The sequence below is a fragment of the Oxyura jamaicensis genome, chromosome 13, assembly GCF_011077185.1.
Source record: "Oxyura jamaicensis isolate SHBP4307 breed ruddy duck chromosome 13, BPBGC_Ojam_1.0, whole genome shotgun sequence".
In the NCBI taxonomy this organism is placed as follows: domain Eukaryota; kingdom Metazoa; phylum Chordata; class Aves; order Anseriformes; family Anatidae; genus Oxyura; species Oxyura jamaicensis.
Window position 1 is genome coordinate 15,212,168 of NC_048905.1, and position 22,784 is coordinate 15,234,951.

Sequence of the window (22,784 nt, forward strand, 5' to 3'; positions counted from 1 at the left end):
AATTTTGTATTGGTGATACGAACTCGTAATTACAAGGCATATTGGCATAGCGTTTCCTTCCTTGACTCTCTTGAATAAATGGCTGAATGCTACGAACTGTAAAATATTACACAGAAATATCAAGTTTTTCTCCTCCCCACTTTTTAAGATATTTAAGATGCTCATGGAAATGAAATTGCTATATATTATAAGGCTAGTTTAAATCTAGAGGTATAAACAATATATATTTTTAAAGTGTGCTGAGGTATTAGTCTTATTGTCTAAGTCAATGGCATAGTATTGCCTTTCGATGGTTAATTTATAAGTGGAACAGTGACACCTGAATAGATATATTTAAAGAAGCAAAACATTTTGGATTGATTTCTAGCCATCATTAGTACTCTGATGTACAGATCTTTAAACAGACTTTGTGGCTCATGTCTGTAAATAATGTCAGTTGTGGTTCATTGGTTGAATTAATCTGATATAAAATGACTAAATTGAAAATCTGTAGGTTGAGCTCGTGATGAGTTCTGGCAGAGCTCTAAGCAGGCAATCATAAGCTTTTTAATGAAAGGAGAGTGATAGAAATTGAAATATTAAAGAAGCAGGATGTAATAGACTAGAAGTTAATTTTGATAACCTAACTTGTATGAAATAAGAAAAAGATTGATGCAAGAAGCTCCATTTCAATGTTTATTTTTTTGTTTTCATATGCTGTTTCTGTTGTAAGTAAGCCATTAGACTGAACTGGCTTTGAAAGGGATAAAACACATAAGACTACCTTTTCTCTACTACTTCTCATATTAACTGTCATTCGTGCCTTAACTGATAATCTCGTTTGAAACTGGGAAACCTGTGTGGAAAGGGTCTTAGTAGTAGTTTTTAGCAACCTTTCACGCAACAATGAAAACAAGATACTTGTGGATGAATTCCCCAGGGCGATCTTGGGTATGGTTTCATCATTTTTCCTGGTGAGATTCTTGTGCCTGAAATGATGAATGATGTTGAACAAGATGTGGATTCAGCAGAACTCTGCAGAAAACCACATCCACCTTTAGATGGGTTGGTTTCTATCCTGATAGAGCCATGTAGACAATGTGGAAAGGCATCAGCGGGGCACTGTAAGAGGTATGAAAGAAGAGTCTGGCCCAACTCATTAGAAGTTTAGCCTATTGCTATCAATTCCTTTCACTGTTATTGAAAAGCTCTAGAAATAATAACTGGAAAATCTCAGAAGTGTAATGGTAAAATATAGAACAGTTTTATGAACAATAGAGATCGGTGCTTTAAAAGATTGGTAAGTTTAGAAGTTATATATGTTGAGTCTCCATCATCTTGAAGACACACGATTGTAAAAAGCAACAAACTGACCAGCATCGAATGAAATGCAGTATTTTTGAAGGTCTAATTTGCAAATTTCATGCAAAATGTATTGTTTGTAATATTCACTGCAATTGGAATATATAATGCCATTTATCAAAAGGCAGATTTTAAAATGCTGCACATTTAATACTTTTTCCAGTATAATGGGATGTTGGAAATTGAAGAAAGGCTTTAATAAAACTCCTTTGCTCTAAACATCAGTCCCAATCTTACAAAAACATGCCTTTTATTAGCACTAAAAAGACTTTTCCACTGAACACATTCATGTCCTGGGGCTTCTACAGAAAACAAAACAAACAAAAAAACAAACAAACAAAAAAACAGCAATAAATTTACAATCTCCAGTGAATAGGTTATTGTATAAATAGGGAATAATTTTGAAAGCATTGGAGGTCATTTGTAAACATTAAATAATCATTTCTGATTGACTGGATAACTCAACAGATTTAAGACAGGGACACTTAAAAAGGGTCAGGGACAGAAAAGCTACAAGCATCTATTAAGTATTACAGATTTGTTTTCAGGATTTCTTTGGTTAAGATTTTTAGCATATAGAAAATACAGAGAGCTTGAGTCAGGAAATATAAGCTACTGGGGTATGGTAACCTTAACCTACTGTGCTATGGTATGCCCCAGAAGGACTGCAGATTCCAGGTCCCATGAGGATTGATGTAGTCATAGAGAAAGTCAGCCAACAGCTCAAGGCAATAACACATCCAGACCGACAAGGCTAATGGTCAGCTGTGGTACCAATGACAGGTATGTGGAGATTCTGTACAACTGTCCTCTTGGGTCCCACATCTGAATATTTCTACCTGTTTGATTTTTCATAATAGTGATAGTGATGATATGTTATAGTTGTTTGAACAAGTATTGAAAATCCAAGAACTGCCTAGCTACTCCATATGCAAGCCTAACATATTTTTTTTACAGGGCCAGGATACACATGCAGTGAGCCCCATCAATCTTTAGTCATTTGTTCATTATTCATTTGTTGGCAAATCTCTTGACATTTACCAAACAGATGGCATTTATACCAATTACTGTTTTCATTTCTTACTCACTTTAGACTGTGCAAGGAGCTTTCCAAACAAAACGCCAATGTCCCTTATATTCTGTCAATAGCTGACAATCTGAGTCAGGAATAGACAAATGCCATGGAGGAGGTGATTGAACTTTTAACTCAGCCTTCCTCCGGATATCTCACAGATAGTTCAGATTGAACCTTTAGAAAAACTCAGTTAAAGCTTGAGATTTTCTGAAGCCTTTCATAGAATATCCAAGTTGGAAGGGACCCACAAAGATCATCGGGTCCAACTCCTGGTTCAGCACAGGACCACACAAAAAAAGAAATTAAATTAAATTAAAATAAATTAAATTAAAATAAAATAAAATATTTTTTAGTTCACTTTGAATAAGTTTAGGCTAAAAATTAGCAGGTTTCTAACCAGAAGGGTTGAGATGCTAAGGATTCATCCAGCTGGAGTAGAGGGGGCAATACACTTTAAGAAAGAAATTGGTAGACTAATGAAAAGGTTTGTATGATACTGCTGCAGGGGGACTTAATGAACCAAGAAGTCACTTCTGGTCCATCCTTATACACTGCTAAAAGGGACTGTTATGAGGAGGAATATTATAAAGGGATATTCAACCCATTCAAAAATATTGCCTTTGAATGCACAAACTAAAATATTTACCAATGTTAAATAAAGTGCAGAAGATAATTGGTTATTTTCTTTTTCTCTTCAACATAATAACTTTCTGATGACAGCAGAGGTATCTAGAGGTATTGGTGTGTTTTCTAGCGATTGCTCTGATATTGGTCTAAAAGCAATGCAGCAGGAGAATGTCTCAATAACCATTGCATTTCCTTTATGCTTGCATCATCCTCACAGTAAAGTAGAGAACAGCATGATAGGAGCCGCAGAGTCAAAGACAATGACCTTAGCAGTAAGACATTTACCTCAGCAGCCAGGTGCTTGGTGACTGAATAAAATACAGTAAATCCCCCGTTGATTGCAGGAATGAGTGCTATCACCAAAGCAGAAAAGATGAGTACTACACTCTCTAAAATCCATTATAAAAGAGCTGTGCACTACCATATATTTCAAAAATTTCTCATGTCCAATAGGAGACAGTCACCTTGCACTACTCTAATGAGCTCTAAAGCTGATGAAGCATGACTAGCAATGAGTTACCCATTCTGGGGAGAGAAGTACAGAGTGGCTAATTGGCCTCGTGATGCAGATGGTTTCACATCTAGGCTATTGGTGACAATCCCCTTGTCAGGTGTTGAGCAATTTCCATGGGAGATATCTGTACGCTGCCTGAACATACTTTAGCATGCCTGCAATTTTCTGTGAAAGTCTGAAAATGCATGGAAATGCCAAAATGTATGAGGCAAAACATGGAAAATGCTTTGCCTCTTCTGCACTTTTTGTTTTGAGTCAGGAGACACATTTGAATTTGGCTTCAAAGATGAATGCAATACTTAAAGTCAAGGAAAGTGGATCTCTCTATATCTAGCCATTTTTTCAAAATGTTGGCTTATATGCAGGGGTTTTACTTTTACTTCTGAGTTTTGAAATGCACCAAACTCAACAGCTTATCGAGAGCTGAGGAAAGTCAGAATACAGCCGAAAAGGTACACGAAGTCTTGTCTGTTAAGGGGAGAGATCACAGACAGCTTCCTCCAGAACACAGTCACCTGAAGGAGTTTTGTACAGAAACCGTTGGCAGCAAGTAAGTCAGTCTCACGATTCAGAACAGAACTAGCTCATATCATCCTGACTGATGAAAGCCAGTCCCTCCGCAGACTCTCCCTATGGTCTCTTTAGTTAAAAGCAATTTACCTTAGGCACAGCTGAAACTGAGAAATGGACCACTTGGAGAATGAGACCTACAGTTTACAGATTATCCTGTTCAGTAGAGTAATATCTGCTTTTAAAACTAGCAAACACTCTGCCAATATTTAAGCATCCTTGGACTGAATCCCGGGCTGTTAAAGATGGAGACTGTCTAGGAGGAAAAGCTGTTGACCTCTGGGAGTTGATGCTTAAATCATGATTTTCATAATCAAAAATTTAAAAATAACTGTTAGAGGGAATAAAGGTTAGTGCCACACTCCTGTGCTGTTCTCTCTTAATATTCAGTGATTCCCCTGAGCACTTGTAGACTGATGGTACATCATACCACGTGCTCTCTGGCTTATTAAAAGGCCTCCATGAGAAAAACAAACATTCCCAATTTCTATGTGTCTGTTAGTTGTCTGCTGCATAAACCAAGACATAAACCTATCTTTGTTGTCAGGCAGTGCAGAGGTGAAATATTTTAATAAGCTTTCAAGTTTTCACTAAAGACTTGCACACATCACTTGTACACCACTTGCATGTCACATTATGTGATGTCCTTTGCTTTGACCTCAAAGGCCCCAGTCTTTGATTTTCCCAGATTCTCATTTATTTTTCTGGACAAACACCATGAGCTACACTTAAACTGTGCAATGTACCATGAGTGATTAGATATTAGACCTTAGAAAGAATAATAGTCTTTACAAATTAATGCACTAGAGTTTAAAAATGACAAAAGAAAAAACAAACAAAACAAACAAACAAACAAAAAAACATGTTTACTCCATTCTGTTCATGTCTAGAACTTGCAATCATACAGGATTAAATTAATTCTCCGAGATTCTGTCAGAGGTACCCTTGGAATAATAAGGCTAAATTTTGGCTTTTTCCCCAGTACAATATATTTGTTGAAAAAAACAACTAATGCAATCTGTTGTTTTTTATGAGCGTGTGTTTAATCAAATATTTCAACGCTCTTTCTTCTGAAGCAAAAATCTATGCCAGTAGATTACAGAAATCAATGTTCAGCATTAAAGGTGGATAAAATGTCTTGCATGAAAAAGTTCTTTCTACCTTATTTTTTTTAAGGGAAAATCAGATTTAGTGACTCCAAAACAGTTTGCAGAGAAAAGTAACTATTGTTGCACCGTTACATAGGAAAAAAATATTCAACATATTTGAAGTGTTTTTTGTTTTTTTTTTTTTTTTTGTTTTGTTTTTGTTTTGTTTTTCTAAAAACAATCAAAAGTGTTATTTTCTTTCTGAACTGGGCTGCTTTGTTCCATTAATTCTGAAAATGTTAATCAACAAAAGAATACATTTAGTGCTCATAAAAATATCTGCAAAAAAAATTACCTCACAACTGCAAATTCATCCCAGAACTTAAAAAAAACTCTGGGGATATGAAAAATAATTTGGATATTTATGTTTTCTGTATCCAGTGCATACGTTAACAATTTAATCTTCATAATGATTTTATTATAGAGAGGTATTATCCTAAATTATTGTGTGGAGTCCCACATCTCATCATTAAATTTATGGATTGCTCGTTGTGGAGCCTTGTTACTCTAGGAAGGACTCAGTGTACCAGAACACAGATTTTGGCATGCTGCCTACCAAGATGGATGAATGTACTGCGTTCTGCTGCGGCACCATTGAAAATAACTGCATTTTTCATCAGCTAAGGTTTAATAATAATTGAAAGAACAGTATTTTTATGGCAGGTTTTCCAAATGTTCTGCATAATTTTGCCTGTCTTGCATCTGCCAGTTTACTACAAAGTGTCAAGGTTTCAACCAAATGGAGGAGAATAATCCCTTAGGGAGCCACATCCCTTCCTTGGCTACTGTAGCATAAACTGAAAGGAAAGTAGGGTTTTGCAGAGAAGTTAGAAATAGTCACACTTCACTTTGGAAACATTATGAAGTAATAAAATCATACTAGAGAAGCTAGTTGGGTAGTTTCAGTGGAGAAAAAGACAAAAAAAATTAATAAACTAAAGAGTGCTCTTGCCCTGTTGTTGTCTGAGTTCTCTGTCTTGCTGCTTGTGGTAGCCCTTTTGAGAAAATGCCCAGTAAAACACATACAATTAACTCTGATAAATATACCAACAAGAAGCTGAACAATGTTATTTTTTAAAGTTCCCTCTGGGATATGCTTTTTTCCTGAACTGTACTTAAAAAAACAATGAACAACAATTACATTCTGAATCAGCATGAAAATGGAAAAAAAAAAAAAAGAAAAAAAAAAAGAAAAAAAGCTACAAACACAGCAAGGCTAAATGGGGAACAAACTGATGTTATTAGTAGATCCAAAGCTAATTAATCACCTCCCAGGTTTGATTCTGTTACAACACATCATATGGATTTCTCACGCGTTCAGGCTTTGATACACGTTACCACATAAATCATTTAGAATTAAACATCACGAGCTTAGGAACAAACCCTCCCTGCCATCGGTCAGGCTGCTGAAAACATGGGAGTCAGGCTTTCAGCACGGGCAGACATCACCCCCAGAGGAGCGCCTGGTGTTGTGCCAACACCTCGTTAGCATTTAGCAGCGCTGGCAGAGCATGAAAGCCAGCAAGAGAAGCAGAGACAAGCGTGAGTCAGAGAGCAGATCAAACCAACAGAGTCAGGGTTTATAGGCTCTATATTTAGGGCATTTTAAAAGGTAACTGTTCTTCTAATATAGAGACGTTGAGGAATAGCGCTGTTTAAAATTCCTGCTTACGTGCATAGCTTTCCTATAAATAACCTAAAAGTGCCTTGGTTGTGGTCAAAGATTTTGCTGTAATACTCCCAAGCAGTTTGTGAAAGCAGGGGGGTCGCTGACAGTCTTGCAATTATTAATTTCCTTTCCTCCTGAGTTCTCTTTTGGATACAACTTAAAGCACACAATCAGCACACAGAACAGCTGTGATAAAAAATGCTCAGCTTCACGTATGGGGATGTTTAACTGTTTTCAACAGGGTCCTTCCTAATCAGAAATGGAGTATCAACAGCAGGCATCGTACAGAAAAACAGGGAGATTTGCCTGCTCATCGCAGCTACATGTAGCTGCCAACGACTGCCATGTTGGTCAGACCAAGGCTTTGATGCGTAATTTAGAAGAACAGATGTTTTATCTGGGAACGGGTCCAGATCTTTAAAAAAAAAAAGAAAAGAAAAAAGAGAGGAACTTGGTAGTGGCCTCTTTTGTCAGCAGGAGTAGCTTCAAAAGGACTGAAGAAATACCGAGTAAATAGCTGTATTTCTATGTCACAGCAGAGAGGCAGAGACATTGCATGATTACCTTTGTGAGTGACGTACACTGCGGTGATGAACTAATTGGTGATTGCCAGATAAATGGACTGAACAAAACAGTAAACCGTGGACATGTTAATTTGGCGATTATTTTTTCATCAATTCTGTGCTCACTCTGTTCTTTCCAAGAAACCCCAAGAGTGACATCCTTCCTTACCATCAGCTATAGAACCGCCAGAGACAAATGGCATGAAGGTTTACAGGACTGCAAATGTACGAGAAATCTTTGAGAGATATTAACTACTACATTTCATGCAAAACTGAACTAATAAAGACTCTTCTTCATAGATCATGTCCAAATTGAAAGAGGTTTTAATCCACATAAAAGATTTTGTAAGGCTCTACCATTAGTCCAAGGGCTATTAAGCATATAAGAGGATTCCTTCAAATTTATCTTCTACACACTCTTCAATCACTGCTCAGTCTTGCCTTTTCTCTTAATGCCGTCACCAATTTGTACTGCAAATGCCTTAGAGGATGTGCTGACAAAATGTTATTATCTGTCTGGAATGCCTCTCAGACACCTTGTCCCCAGCCCTGAAGACCCAGGACTGCACTTCATATGCGTGAGGCGGAGAGGGAAGGCGGAGGCTGCACCGGAGGGGTCCAGCTGTCCCTGGGGCATGCGGCCCCTTGCCAGCTCCTGGCACCGCTGGGGTAGCCCACAGTTCAACCTCCGTGCACTGTGAGCTGCTCTCCTGTGGACCCAAACCATGTGCCCTGCCAGCTAGGGGATCAGATCCAGCAGGTCCACTTTTGGCAGCTTCAAAGTCATGGCATAGTTTGTGAAATATGTGACATTGATGCTGCCAGATGTGAGAGATGGTGAGCTAAGCCTTAAAGCCTGACAGGATGGGAGCTGTTGTGGAGTCAGAGTATGTGTACAATAACAAGTATCCATTTAACTCAATTTTATACACTATTATTGTATTCCTGAAGTGGTTTCAAAAGTGTGCATTCTAGCACAAAGAAAATGAAACAGAAATTGCATTGTGTTGTCACTGGTGATTTCAAAGTTAGCTACACTGTGCCTGGAGAAATAGTTTCCTTGTGCTGCATCTATTCCGAGGGCCAGTTAATCAGGTGATGCAGATCGGTGTAGCTCCGTCTGGAAGCCTCAGCAATAACATAAGATGTTGCTCTCATGATTACTTTTTGCTGAGCCTACATGCTTTGTAAAGCCTCTACAGCAAGTTGATAATGATGCATGAAATGGAAATCCTTCTGAGCACACCCAAATGCACAGTGGATGCGCAAAGCAATCACAATGGTGCTGTTTTATTTGATGGGTCATACGACACATGCGCCCACTTTAATGTATTTAGGCTTTCACTGCTTTTAAATAGGTGCAACTCCACCTCTTGCAATTTACTCCTGATTAATACAGCCTTAAGTATGACAGGTGCCATATATAAAACAGTATTCAGGTCAGGAACTGAAAAAAGCACACAGCGCTGTGGGACTGAAGATAAAAGCCATCAGAGGTGTCACTCCACTGATTCAAATCAGGAGAGAATTTGGCCTGGTTACTTACCTTATTGACATGTCAACCCTTTGAGGCAATGGTAGCTGGATATTTTGAGAATAAAAACACTTGGGGACGTATGGGCTACTCTCACACACCAGCAGTAGTTCTTTCAGCATTACAAAACTTGTTGGAAATTGTTTGGAGAATTTTCAGAGTAAGTTTTCTATACTTTTTTATTCATCTCCATAGTCACAGTGCTACTCAAAGGTTATCGGAAATAGCTGCAGGCAGTGGAGGAATCATAGAGAGATCACATGAAACACAGCCTGGTTTCTGGAAAAGAGGGATATTCAGCTCCTCCTCTGTACCATTACTCTACCATTTTGATCACTTCTGGGACATCAAATACTGAAAATAGCTCAGAAAGCATTTGGCTCAACATCTATATCTATATATCATGAAGACTTCCATACAATGCAGGTGCTTTAAATCCATCCCAACTTGAAAATGTAAGCTACATAATGCCAAAAAATGTCATTACAATTACACTGCACATAGCCATACCCCTAAACTCCTTCCAGGGTTCATTCCACACTGAAAACTGAAGATTAAATGTACTGCCTCATGCACGTTACACCATTAATTTTGTACTATAAATCAAAGGCTATATATATATATATATATATTTTTTTTTTCCACTGGATTAACTTCCTCAGCCAGGTAGTGGTAAGGTAAGGTAAGATGTAGTACTGGCACAGTGGAATCAAATCATCCTGAATTTACTTTGACTCAAAGAGTTACGGAAGTACAAGCTTAGCTGACAATGACACTCAGGGGTGTGAGTTGTTCCAGGCAAATGTTTGCTTCTCTACTGAGCAGGGAAAGACACTGGAAGAAAGTTCCTAAATTATTTACTCAAATGTACTAAAAGCAAAACATATTTTTCTTAAAACACAGACAAACCAATCTCAGTTGCCCATTACAGCAGTACAGATTTTGTCTGACAGTTGTTGGCTAGATGGAAGGACTTACTGCTTCAGTTTTATTCTGTCTTGACTTAGGAAGTCACAAAACCCTAAAATAACAAAGTTTCCTTACCTGTGTACCAGCTGCTTGCGGCTTACACAAATAGCAGTTTCATAGTCATGAGTGACACACACTTTATGGGGGCTGCACTTCACCTTCAGACATGGATCTTTGGATGGATCAAGAGCTATAAAAAAACAAACATCGAAAAAGAAAGTTAGACTTGCATATAAAGTTATCTCATGTCTGACATGACAAGTGGTTGGAACGAATATTCCCATATCTGCATGAATAACTACTTTGCCACTTTGCAGTATGTGCCATTGTTTGCAGACTGCGAGTTAAATAGAGATGTTTAAGTAGAAGGGCAGATTCATTGCTCAAAGATTCTTATTACTGAACAGTGTTCTGAGTCTAGCTTGGCATTCAAATTAATATTAGACTTATATTAAGAAGTGCTGGTGCTCTAGGCACGGGAACAGCCTCTGGAGCAGCCTCTTGATCCCTATAGAAGCAGAAACATTTATTGTCCTGCCTGCGTGCAAGCCTAGCTGCTCTTGCCAAGTTTCTACAAACCACTTCCTTAAAGAAGTGGTGATTTGGTAATCTTTCAAATGAAAAAAGAGGAGTGATACAGCGCTATGCTGGATACCACTCCAATTATAGCACTGATCCCACCAGAGAAAATCTCTTATAAATACTTTTCTGCAATCAAGTCCTATTTGGAAGTCTATCTATCTAAATTTATTCTCTAACAAAAGGATGCTTCTAAAGATCAGCAATAAGACATATCTGCCAGGATGAATTACAAATACTCAAAAAATGGTTATGTGAATACTCAGAAGGGAAGTTACAGCCATAAATAGAATTTTCACCTTTGTTTAACAATGATTTTTAGATAAGCCTTTTTTTTTTTTTTTTTTTTTTTTTTTAATTTTTCCTTTTTTTTTTTTTTTTTTTTTTTTTTTAAATATCATTTTGCCATAGATTTGAATTTCTGTTCCTCTTTTCCTCTTTAAGCTGTCCTTAAGTCCCCTGTTTTACCTCCCCCCTTCCTCCCCACATAACGGGCCATTTTTGGAATTGGGCATCTCTTAGATTCATTTTTGGGACCATGTACAGATTTTAGTGCAAATTATGGTAACTGAACTTCTCACTTTTACCAAATGAAAAAGGAAAATTTTAAAGGATACTATTTAAAGTACAAGAAGTTTCATTTTGCTAAGCACCAAATTTCTTTATGTGACAGTAAATGTACTTCCAATAAGCAGGGGATTCTTCTGTTTTTCCTGCAGTGCTGAAGTGTTGCAGCTGTTCTGTGTTGGTTTAAGCAGCCAGAGCTACAAGACCTTACCACATTAACACCTATTACATGTTTCCGAAGGGCAGTTGTGCATCACTGGTGCACATGCATTTTTCAACAAAACTCTGCCAGGATGTTTGAATGTCCTACAAGCGATGCCCATGGTGTGATAGGATAGGGATTGTTATACTCAGTTTTGAAAGTCAAGTAAAGTTTGGCATAAATAAGAGAATAAGATTTTTTTATACTATTTTTTTCTCTAATTGAAGAATTATATCAATTTATTGAACTCCTTAGGCCTTCTAAGGCAACAAAAATGCAGGCACTTCTGAAGTATCTATGTTCTGAAAAAGCACCACACAATATATTATCATTAAAAAACAACAACAAAAACAAACAAAAAACCTTTGAAATATTTTGCAAATTTTGCAAAAAATGGCCTGTTCAAAAAGACAAGCATTGTCGAATGGTCAACAGTATGAAGCAGAGGAATGTGAAAGGATATGGTTAGAAATCCCAGCAGATATTTCCTTTTAAACCAGGCCTCAAAGACTCTCTACCTCAGTGTCTTACTTGTGAAGCTTGAAAAGAATAATAATACTGGCAATAATAATAAATAAAGCATTTAAGCACTTATGTGTAGTGTAAATGATTTCATTCATGGTGCAAAAACTCATGAAGATTCTTAAATGGAACAAACTATAGAAGTGCAATTAATTATTCATTACAAACAGCCGGTTCAAGACAGTAGAAGGAAGTTTGTTAAATACAAGAAAAACTGCAAGCTTTGCCAGAAGACAGCAAAAGTAACCCACAATCTGGATTATCACTTCTTGAGACTTTTTCCAGTGTGCAATCTATACGAATACAAAAGGTCAAAAAAGGGATTTATATGCCTGCAAAGTTTTTCAACATTTTAAGTAAGTTTGGAAGGTTGCTCTACTACTTAGTAATACAAGCGCTAAGGAGAGAACTTATAAATTATAAGAAACAGTTTCTTAAATATTTCTTAAATATATCCATCCCAGGAGATGGCTGGCTGAAATACAGGGAAATATAGTACTGCATGTCATCAGTATGAACATTTTCAGAAGTTTTTCATTCCGTGAAAAATTCCTGGCTTTTTTATCTTGTCTCCAAAGTCTTACTGTTCATCACTGAGATGCTTCTGCTACTGACATTTGTTTTCTAGCTAACTGTCCTGGTATCCTGAGCTCTGAAGTTTCTTCCTGTCTGGAAGAGCACAAGTGAAGAAATGTTTAGAATGGCTAAAGTTTCTGCTTCAATGGTTACTGCAATTTGTAGGAAATTGTACCCTCTTGGTCTGTTAGCTTTATAGGTCAGCTCATTGCACTGCAAAAGGGAAAGGCTTTCGTCTGTACACAGTGACCCAAAACCTATCCCAGGCCATTTACACAAGATGCAGGTGCAGACTCAGAATTGCAGTTATTCAGAGGCAGAAGATTTGCACTCCTTTTTTAAGTCAAGGGTTTATTACACATAGCAACCTGAGTTTCCCATTAAAACTATAAATCTCCTGTGGTTTGCTCATAGACATACCAGAATAATTGGGAAACAATAAACATGAAGGATTGCATCAGATCATTAACAACTTCCACATGGTATGTTGGCAGCTTTTTCCAATACTGAAGGGACTCCAGACACCACTTGCATCCCAAATCCTTTCCCTTGCTCTCTCCACAAAGGAGACCTGAGAACTATGAGCTGTGCACACTTTCCTCTCCCCTCCACATACCCTTCACCAGAGGCTGTCAGTTAGCAATATAAATCAGCTTTGGACAAAGACCTAGCAACATTGTTTGAGATACTTTTCTATTACGTTTCATGTTTTTATATATTACCACTATAAAAGAAGACTTATGACTTGGAGGGAACTCCTTAGTTCAATGGCAGTACAGGGAGAACCTGCTCTAAGGTTGTGCTGTTGCTGTGGGTCATGTGTTAATCGGAACGGAGTAAATTTATTTTTCACATATTTGACTTTAAAAGGGTGATAATAAATAATTTCAGTGTGTTACAGCAATGGATGTGCAATCCTGCAGAAACTGTACAACTAGTTCACAGCAAGATTTATGAGCTTGATTTTGTTTTTATGACCATTTGTTTGGGGGAAGAGAGTAATTTCAAGCTTAGCTGTTTAGCAGAGCTGAAACAAACTACAATCAAAAAGAGATGGCATTATGTAAATATTGTGCTTTCCCCCCCCCCGAAATTGCCTGACAATAAGTATTATGATCACTCAATGACAAAAATACTTCTGCATAATGAAATGTCAACAGCAGTTGCGTTTATGCAATCCCCTTTAAACCGTTCTGACTATATGAGAAAAGAAGAACATCTGTTGAGAAAGGTATGATGAACTGGAAAATGGGACCTGCTGTCTTCAATGCAGGGATCCTAGTGCATATTTTAAGGCAAAAGAGATTGATATTAAAACAAAGTCTCTCACTTAAATGATGCATTACATTATAGGTGTGTGTGCCAATATTATTATGTAGTACTTGATTCTGGCAATAATCCACAAACAAGCACTGGAAGGGAGGTGCAGATCCTGGCTGTACAGGCACCAGCTAGAGCCTGGCAGTGAGAAAGCTGTGAGGGAGAGCTGCTCTGGGCAGGGAGGAAGGCTGACTCCACACCCAGCTTCCTTCCCACCCAGCAAAAAGCTCAAATGGCAGCGAGCGTCAACACTTCAGAAAGAGGCAACGTTTCAAACTGGCATCTTGTCTCCTTTTGTAACACGGTGACAGCCAAAGGGAACGTGTGATCAAAGCAGCCAAGAAGTGACTTGCAGGAATTACTACGTGCTTCATGAAAATGGTCCTAGCGCAAATGTGTAAGAAACCATGCAGCCAACTTAAGCATGTATTAATAAAAATCTCTACAACCTTTGCCCCCCCCCCTTTTTTTTTTCTAGGAAAACAGCATGTTTCCATCACATGATGGCTAACATATGGCTATTTCCCCCATTCATTAGAGCTTCTATTCAGCTTTAAAATAGCTGAATTTGTGCTTTTTTTTTCCTTAACGTGAATATGGCCACACATATATTTTCGTAAAGAGCACTCAGGTGAAAGTTGCTCAGCTTCTCTGTGAACATGCTGTGGTTTTCAGTGTTACAGAGGTGAACTTCAAGCAGCCCCGTGCTGAGGTTACATTGGCAGTGAACTTAATCCAAGTGCAATGAGATTGCCCTACCACCCTTCTATAAGCAAAACAGCTAAGTGAGGCTGTGATGGATTTCCAGACTTTTAGAGCCATTCAGAAGGTTTCTAGTGATAACCTCATGAAAATAAATGTTTTCCTGTTTTACAGGTTGGTATGTGACTACATCGGATGGTTAAGACTGTCTTGTTTATTGGAGTTGGCTCTAACGTTTGTCCTCAGTATGGTTAATAGTTCTAGTTTAAAAAATGGTATTTAATAATAGATTATGATCCCTCCCTACCCCCCATCAATTGCAAATAATTTCCAATTGTTTTTATTCTGTTTCTGCAAATCCTGGCATAAATCATTTGCTTCACTAGAGAGAAAACTGGTGTTAACCCTCCCCTTAGTCTAGGGGAGAATATGTCTTCGATAAACAGGCTCAGATATGGAAGTCTCTCTTTCTCTCTTGCATGCTTTCTCTGCTTTCTTTCCATGTAATTACTCAGAGCAATTTGCATACAGAAATCAATTCTGCTGAAAATTAATTACCATAGGCCCGAATGTTTCAAACATGTATGTGAATTATTTTCACTAAATGCAATTTCTCTAGGCAGTTAAACAATAACATCTCAAACTGTCAGCACTTATTCCATCTCTGCCTAGTATTTTTGTATAGTTTTGATTTAGAGTACCCTAACATTAGAGTGGCTGAAGATGTCGGTATAGTGGACAAAAACATCTTTTTTTTTTTTTTTTTTTTTTTTTATTTTTACAGGCACTTTCAAAATCATTTCTTATCCTGACATATAATTTCTTTTGACATTGCTGAGGGCCATGCAGGGCAAAAGATGCTTTAAAAGATTCTACAGATTTCCTTCCCAACGCAAAGTTAAGAACCTGAGTAGTACAAATTTCCTTGACAAATATACAGAAATCTGATGCAGTGACAATATGTGAAGAAAAAAATAAAGACAGGACTTTAAGCAAGGAAATACACTTCCATTGGTGGATGTGATTATCAGTCACAACTATCAATGTAGGTATTTGGTTAGCAACTAGTAAAGAGACATGTACAAGACCAAAGCTGATTTTCTAGAGAGTCATGAAAGAGAAGCTCCTACTTTGATTTCTGGCAATGAAGAGTTATGATTTATATCTCACTATACTGCAAGTGTATCTCAAATATTTTCCTACTCTTGGAGAAGTTTTTAATATTTCACACACTTAGGTATGTTTAGCTAATGCGTTTATCTTTTTAATACCTTCCTTGGAATCTGAAACAAACAGACATACAAATATCCACTAGGAAAAAAAAAAAAAAAAGCTGTCAAAATTATCTACATATTTGCTCTGTCTTCCAGCTAGCATCAGGTGCACTTTTCACAAACACCTGTCCTGCCTGTAAGGCAGAGTTTCAACCAACATGCAAGCACAGACCACTCACACTGGTTCAATACAGTAAAATCTATCATCGGTGCCATAATGTTTGTCTAAATTCCAAGCACTTTTACTATCTGATAATTTGCGCTCCCATGAGTCATAGCTGAGAGCATGTTTATGCACAAAGTGGTAAGATGAAGGACAAACAGACCTAAAAAAAGCAGAGATAGAAGGACATCGGTCATTCAATCATTAATTCCAGGAAGTAGTAAGGGTACAAAAACAACCCCGTTCTCAGGGACTCACAGGGCTTTGGCATAGGTTTAATGACAGCAGATCTATGGGTTTTGTCTTGGAGCCTCCAAACCCCTGGGGTGATCCAGTGTCAAGCTTCCTGGGATGGCAGTGGGGAGCTTCAAAAGATTGCTCTAATTTGTAGTTGGTAGAACAGGAGAAAACCTCTGCTTCTGCCTTGCACGGTGGACACAGTTGAAGATTTTTTTAAAAAATCAAAACCATGCAAAACATCAAATTAAGAAAAAAAAGTATATTTAAGATAACCTTGAGATTTTTGAACACGTGTAGTTGACAGTCCTGCAGTAACTCTGAAATGTCAGATTTAATTAATTTCACAAACTGACCTAGACCATTTCTGTTTTCAGTTACACAGGAGTTACACACATTTATTCAGCGGGATTTCATTTATTACAAATTATTTCTATCCAAGGCCAAATGAAAATAGAACAGTTTATACCTTCTTCTGAAAATAATATTTTGAATTATTAATGCATAATTAAAGATACACCTGTCTCATTTCAGATGAATACAAATATTTGGATTTGCTTGAGAGTTGCATTGTATTTCATGAAAAAGTCCTTTAACAGTTCTGAAAGCAGTTGCAATTTATGCTTTAACTGACGCAGTAACATAATGGGAAAAACTACCAAGATTTAATTCAGATAGCTAGTTTCTGAGATACTGAACCTTCTTATAACTTTGATTAAAAACTATAATGCTTTGCAATTCTTTAAACTATATGAGTAGGAAAAAAAACAACTCCAAATTTAATTGAAATAAATATCTCTGGATATAGATATAGAACTCCTGTGTTCTTCTTAGAGAAAAATCTCCTACCAATCAAATTTTATCATTCTTCAGTAGATATTTTATGTTATTAAATCTCATTTGAAAACATGACTAACATATGTTAATTCTTATACATTTTTAGAGGTACTGCCAAAGTGAAATTTTATGATGCTTAGTACTAATTCCATCAAGAAACAGGAAGGAAATAAAGACCAAATTATTGATTTTATGAATCAGTATTTTGGTAGGCATCATTACAATTAGTTTCTAGCACAGCATTATAGAGATTGAGGCACACAACAGGAATTCTGGAGATGAATTCTCTGAAGGGCTGATGAGGTTGCTGTTGGCCGACAGACTGAATGTCAGTGTAGTACACTTACAGCAGTTCCTGGCCAGGCACCCTGGGAATCTCCACATACTCATATTTAAACATCAAGCTAGATAAGAGGATTTGCCTTGGAAAGGGAAAAACTCTACTTGTTCCACTGAGTTCCTTTGGTTATTTGCTAATACAAGTGAAACAGAATTTGGCCCCAAACATTATCAACTACTGAGTCCAACCTGCAGGAGCTCATTTTGTGTTTATAGGGTACAGCACAGACTGCATTCCTTCAAACAGGGTGCCGTGGAAGAACTGCCAACTTTACTCTTCTTAGCACATGAGCTCATGTGCAGTGGCTGTCCTAGTCAGTGGTGCAAGAAGGAGAGGAAACACTTGTGTTGTGCTCTTGGTGCTATCATTGCCTTTTTCATGACCTGGGATAAATGAGTTGGACACTCTGTGTCTCCCTCTCTTTTCCCAGCATTTAAAATGGGGATAGTAATACCACCTGTCTTTAAAATCATCCTCAGACTCTTGTAAGGCACCACAGAATATGACTGACTTGTAATGTAATGATTTTAAAACAGCTGAATTGTGCAGAGTTAAGAGCTGTTTCATGTTCATTTATGACAGTCTGATGGTCTCCATGGAAACATGGGCAAAGCATCATTTCTACATCAACAGAGGAAGATTTGTTTCCATATTACATTAGTTTTAGTGTGCACTGAGCAAAACAAACACAAAAATAAGAGATTTGACAGATTGATTTCATTATGGAAAAAGCATTTTCAGTCCTATTACATGGAAGTAGTCCCTGTCAACCTGATACCACGGTGGAAAACCTTGCAAGATGGGCAGCATTCTGCAGAACACCCCTGGATTAGGGATGAAAATAGAAAAATCACAGTTACAAGTTTAGAAGTAAAGAATTTATTGCCAGGAAAAACACTAGAATTAGAAAGTTATAGGGATTTTAACCACAAGACATGAAGCAAACAAACAAACAAAAAGCCTGCAGAACAAGTACTGCTGCTGCTACAATGTGTGCTTTCTGCAATAACCTAGAAATCTATACCACAAAATACAGAAGTGTGAATTATCTAGGGACTGCCTAGCTTCGTAGACTGGTGCCTCATGTTATTTTCATTGCTTTTGAGAGGAATTACCTAAGCAGGAAAAGATGAAGCTCCTCTGTGGATAATCAGTCATAAAAGTGATACCCAGAAGAGGCTAGGATGGGAAATAAATGAAAGGACAAATGCCTGTCCTAGATGGTTCTAAAATACAGTCAATATAAATACAGCAAAGAAATTCCTTCACCTAGCATGAGTTTAACAGAAACAATTTCTGCAAAAATCAGTGAATTTCTAATACGATTGCTCACTCTACAGTGCAAGAAAGAAGCTCTGATGTGAAACAAATAAAGACAGAAATTCATCAACTACAAAACCACTTAGAAAAATTAACCTCACACTGCTGGAATTGACCAGCAATAGCTGCAACTGTGCCAAAGGCAGAAGTTTTGAGACTGAAAGTTTCTAAACAGTAGGAGATTGGTGATTTTTGTGCACAGAATGAAATGAAAGGGTAAAATAAACAGCTAATTTATTGAGGAAGCAAAGGAAAAGCACATAGTCAAAAGGGCTGAAAAACAGAAAGCGGTCTCAAGGTAGAGCATTAGAATTGCAATTTAGAAGTATCTCGTGGTAGGACAGCAATCTCAAATATGAAGTTAAAGGACTTGTACATCCCAGAAGAACTACACGTACAGAAAGAAAAAAATAAGAAAAGCCAAACCATTGTGTTGTTTCTACTGTTTTTTCCTTATGTTTCTGAACTACTACACATTGATGAAGACATCATCTGATAAAAAAGAAATGCTATTTCCTTTGCCTAATACTTGCTAAAATAATTCTGAAGAAAGATCCTTTATGAAGAATTGAAGTTTGAGCAGTTGCTTGTGGACACTTGAGTAACTGTCTGGAATAACTAAAATGTTGTTTTGTCCTTTTCCCACTGAGAAAGAGCCCAGGTTGCCTCGGGCAATACAAGAGCAAATTCTGTAACTTTGCACTCAGCATGGTAGCGAAAATATACTTCTACAACAGAGGAACAACTGTTCATAAGAGAATTGCCTGCTTTCTGGAACATGTAGGCAAGAAATGCCATCAAAAAGAGCAAGCCTCCTGAGTTATGAAGTAACACTGAATTATTCAGGGTTCCCAATGTACATGTTACTTTTTATTAGAACAAAGATAAAACACAGAATTCTAATAAAAAGGAACCATGTATATCAGTAACCTTGAATAATTTGCACATAAAGTAAACTAGGCATTGCGAACTGGGTTTTACTTTTTTACAGGGAATATATAACATATTTCCAGAGTCAATTTGTCTGATCTATCTGCAGACCTATCTGGAGGCATTGCCCCAAATTTGAGATAGTATTTTATGAACAGCAAGACATAATGTTACAGCAGTTTGGGGATGGGAGGTGGGGGAGGACACTAGCAGGAACTATCACTATAATTCTAAATGAATTAATTCTGTCTTGATCTGAAAAGATGGAAATGTTACCAGCAATCACTATCCCCTTCTAGGCTTCACCATTCCCAGTAAATACCAAAAACCCAAGAGGATAAGGAGTGGATCTCAGAATGGAAGGAAAACCAAATAATACCAGATGCTTTTCCAGTCTTGAGGAAGATCCTTGTTGAAAAGTCGGAAGATAGCAACAGAGTAACTATGACCTTCATATTCGGGGAAAAAATAATAAAAAAAAAAAAAAGAAAAAAAAGAAAACCCAGTTACATATATATATAAATGTGCTGTGATGTTAAGGGAGCTGTGTTTCAGCTCAATTTATCCATCCCACTGCTTCTTCTGACAAATATATTCCTATTTGCTTTTAACCAGCAAATTGAGATTTTAATAAGGGTGCATCACTACAAAGAGGTTTTCTCTGCAGCAAAAAGAGGGCTGAGAAAGCTGTACAGTAAGACAGAATGACAATGAGGGAACATCTCTGCTCCTGTGTGATTCTTCCTCCCACCCCTGTGGAGTTTGCAATACTCCCAGTGTTACCTGGGCTGACAGTGAATTGGAAAGTGATTTTAGCTTGATTTTATGACAGTCAAACATTAAAATCTGTCCAGATAAAATCTATCATGATGACTGAATTTGTATTTATAATTTGGGCAAGTTCAGTTTTGTTTTTCCAGGTGATTTCTTATTACTTTCCAGGACAGAGTTGCTGCCAGAAAACCTAACCCAGATTTTTTGCCCACTCTAAGCCACACCAGAACAGAGCGCAGACAACCTGAACACGAACAACACAGGAGAGAAAATAAGTGATTCTGCCCATAATGCTTGAGAAACATTATGTTAAACTTGGAAGCAGGGAGTTGATGTTCCAGTTCAGGGTATTTAATTCAACTACTTACATAATTGTCCTTTGCTCTTTCATAGAAAATACACATGCATACAAAAAAATGAAGACGTTCAAAAACATAACGAAAGGAAATATCGGTATCTGAATGCGTTACTGCATGTGCATGTCTGGTATAAATGAGCTATGAGGATATACGACGAGAACTCATATTATACAGCAACTGCCTTTGTACTAATGTGCAAGTCCAAATGAGGGAATCCCTTTCCTTCTTCCTCATATAGTATCAGTTTCATGCCCTAAAAGTTTTTAAATTGCCCACAAATCTTTATATATATATTCTCTCTAAAGCAAGGCTACAATATAAGGGCTTTTAATATGAGCTGAACAGTCAACAACAGTCAAGATATTTGTTAGGCACAATAGGCTTCTTTAAACACGGAAGAATCTATATGAGACATGGTCATTAGTATGTGTGCAGCCTTCACTATGGGCTCTCAGTATTTGCTAAAGGCGGATGGCTGTGCACTGATGTGAATACACAGAAACAAATTTCTTAAGGGCTTGGCAAACACTTCAAAACAATGCAGCATCAAAGTGCCAATACCATTGTTTCAGAAGAAAGATCCGTCTTTCCTCCTGTGAGTAGACTGTCTCAGTAGCTCCTCTGTGGAGCTTTGCATCAAGATAATTAATTTAGCTGTTTCTCAGGCTACAGGTTGATTTGAAATTCAGCCACAGGTAATTCGTTAGTGTGTCCAAATTTCACATAACTTAACCACTTTTTCAGGTGGATTTCTGGATCATTTGCTTTTATAATGAAATGGGACAAAGCCAAAAGGCTGGGGCTAGAGTGGCTTTACTGACCCTCACTACTTACGTGCAGCTGAGAAAACAAGTGAAGAGGAAGCTTGGCATGCTTATAACCACAAATACAGAAGACTGTGCATTTTTACTGGCAGCAGACTGTCATAGTTTTGTACTGAAATAAAATGATCATGTAGTCTCTTTTCTGTAAGTAACCTCTGATAAGTTTTCTTCATACTTAAAATCCCAGAGTGCCGATCCTCTGAAATGCTGTTTACCTACAGCTTACTCTGATGGCATTAACCGGTAGCCTTAAAAAATGCCATAGAAATGTCAACATCCTCGAAGAGCCATTACCTGTACGTGAAGAACTAAGTGCCTGTACCAAAGAACCTGCAAATTTAAAAATGGCCATATTCTTACAGATGCTTCTGCTTTAATGAGGAGATAGAGACCAGTGGAAGCTTTGCTCTCTTTAGGAACAGGATTTCACATTTTGCTTTTAAATAGGACTGCTATGAAGGCAGGAAAACTGGAGGCTTACTTAAACAGAAGCCTTGGTCACTTGCAGGATTAAGATACTTCCACTTTATTGCTGACATATTCTTTGGGGGTGAGGGGCGGGATATCACAAACTAAAAAGAAACCAATAGAAATATAACAATAGTAGAAGCAAACATTCTTGCGACCATGGTTAAATTGATTGCTTGGCAATATATTTTACCCCTCTCACCATGTTCTGGAAGAGAAAATGGAAGTCAAACATAAGGGACAATATAGGCTCACGACCCTATCTCTACCTGCTGTTATGTTCCTCTGTCTTTGTTGTTCATACCTAAAAGCGCTGCCAGAATGATACTGGACTAACTAGAATCTTTCATTCTTACCCATTACAGCAGTTTCCATGTAATGAATAATTCACATCTATTTATTCACTTAAAGTGCTGAATGCTGGGACTTACAACAAGATAATTAGCTAATAAAGAATAGTGGATTTGTTGCATGCTTAGGCTATTTGTTACTCCAAATTAATGTAAAGATGACAATGTACATTCATAAAGAACATATATGCAAGCAATGTAGGAAGAAGAAATCTTCAAATCATGCATAACTACCAACATGTAGTTAATGCATATAACTTTAAAATTATGTTAAAATTTGCTCAATACTACAATTGTACATGTGTATTTGCCATGTGATGTATACCATTATGCTGTTGGAAATGATCTCTTATCTTTCTGCAGCTGGGATCAGAGATGGAGAAAACCACAACTGACCATGCTGTTTTTCAAAACAGAAGCTTTGGCCCTA

The 22,784-nt window shown here is 37.4% G+C and overlaps 1 protein-coding gene across 2 annotated transcripts in view; it reads right to left on the reverse strand.

The window, feature by feature from the left end:
- Positions 1-22,784, reverse strand: part of SPOCK1 (SPARC (osteonectin), cwcv and kazal like domains proteoglycan 1) — a 281,971-nt gene that overhangs the window by 107,850 nt on the left and 151,337 nt on the right. For both annotated transcript variants that reach the window (XM_035338420.1, XM_035338419.1), the window contains one exon: positions 10,086-10,200. In XM_035338420.1, coding sequence (XP_035194311.1) covers positions 10,086-10,200 — 115 coding nt within the window. The remainder of the gene's footprint in view (positions 1-10,085; positions 10,201-22,784) is intronic.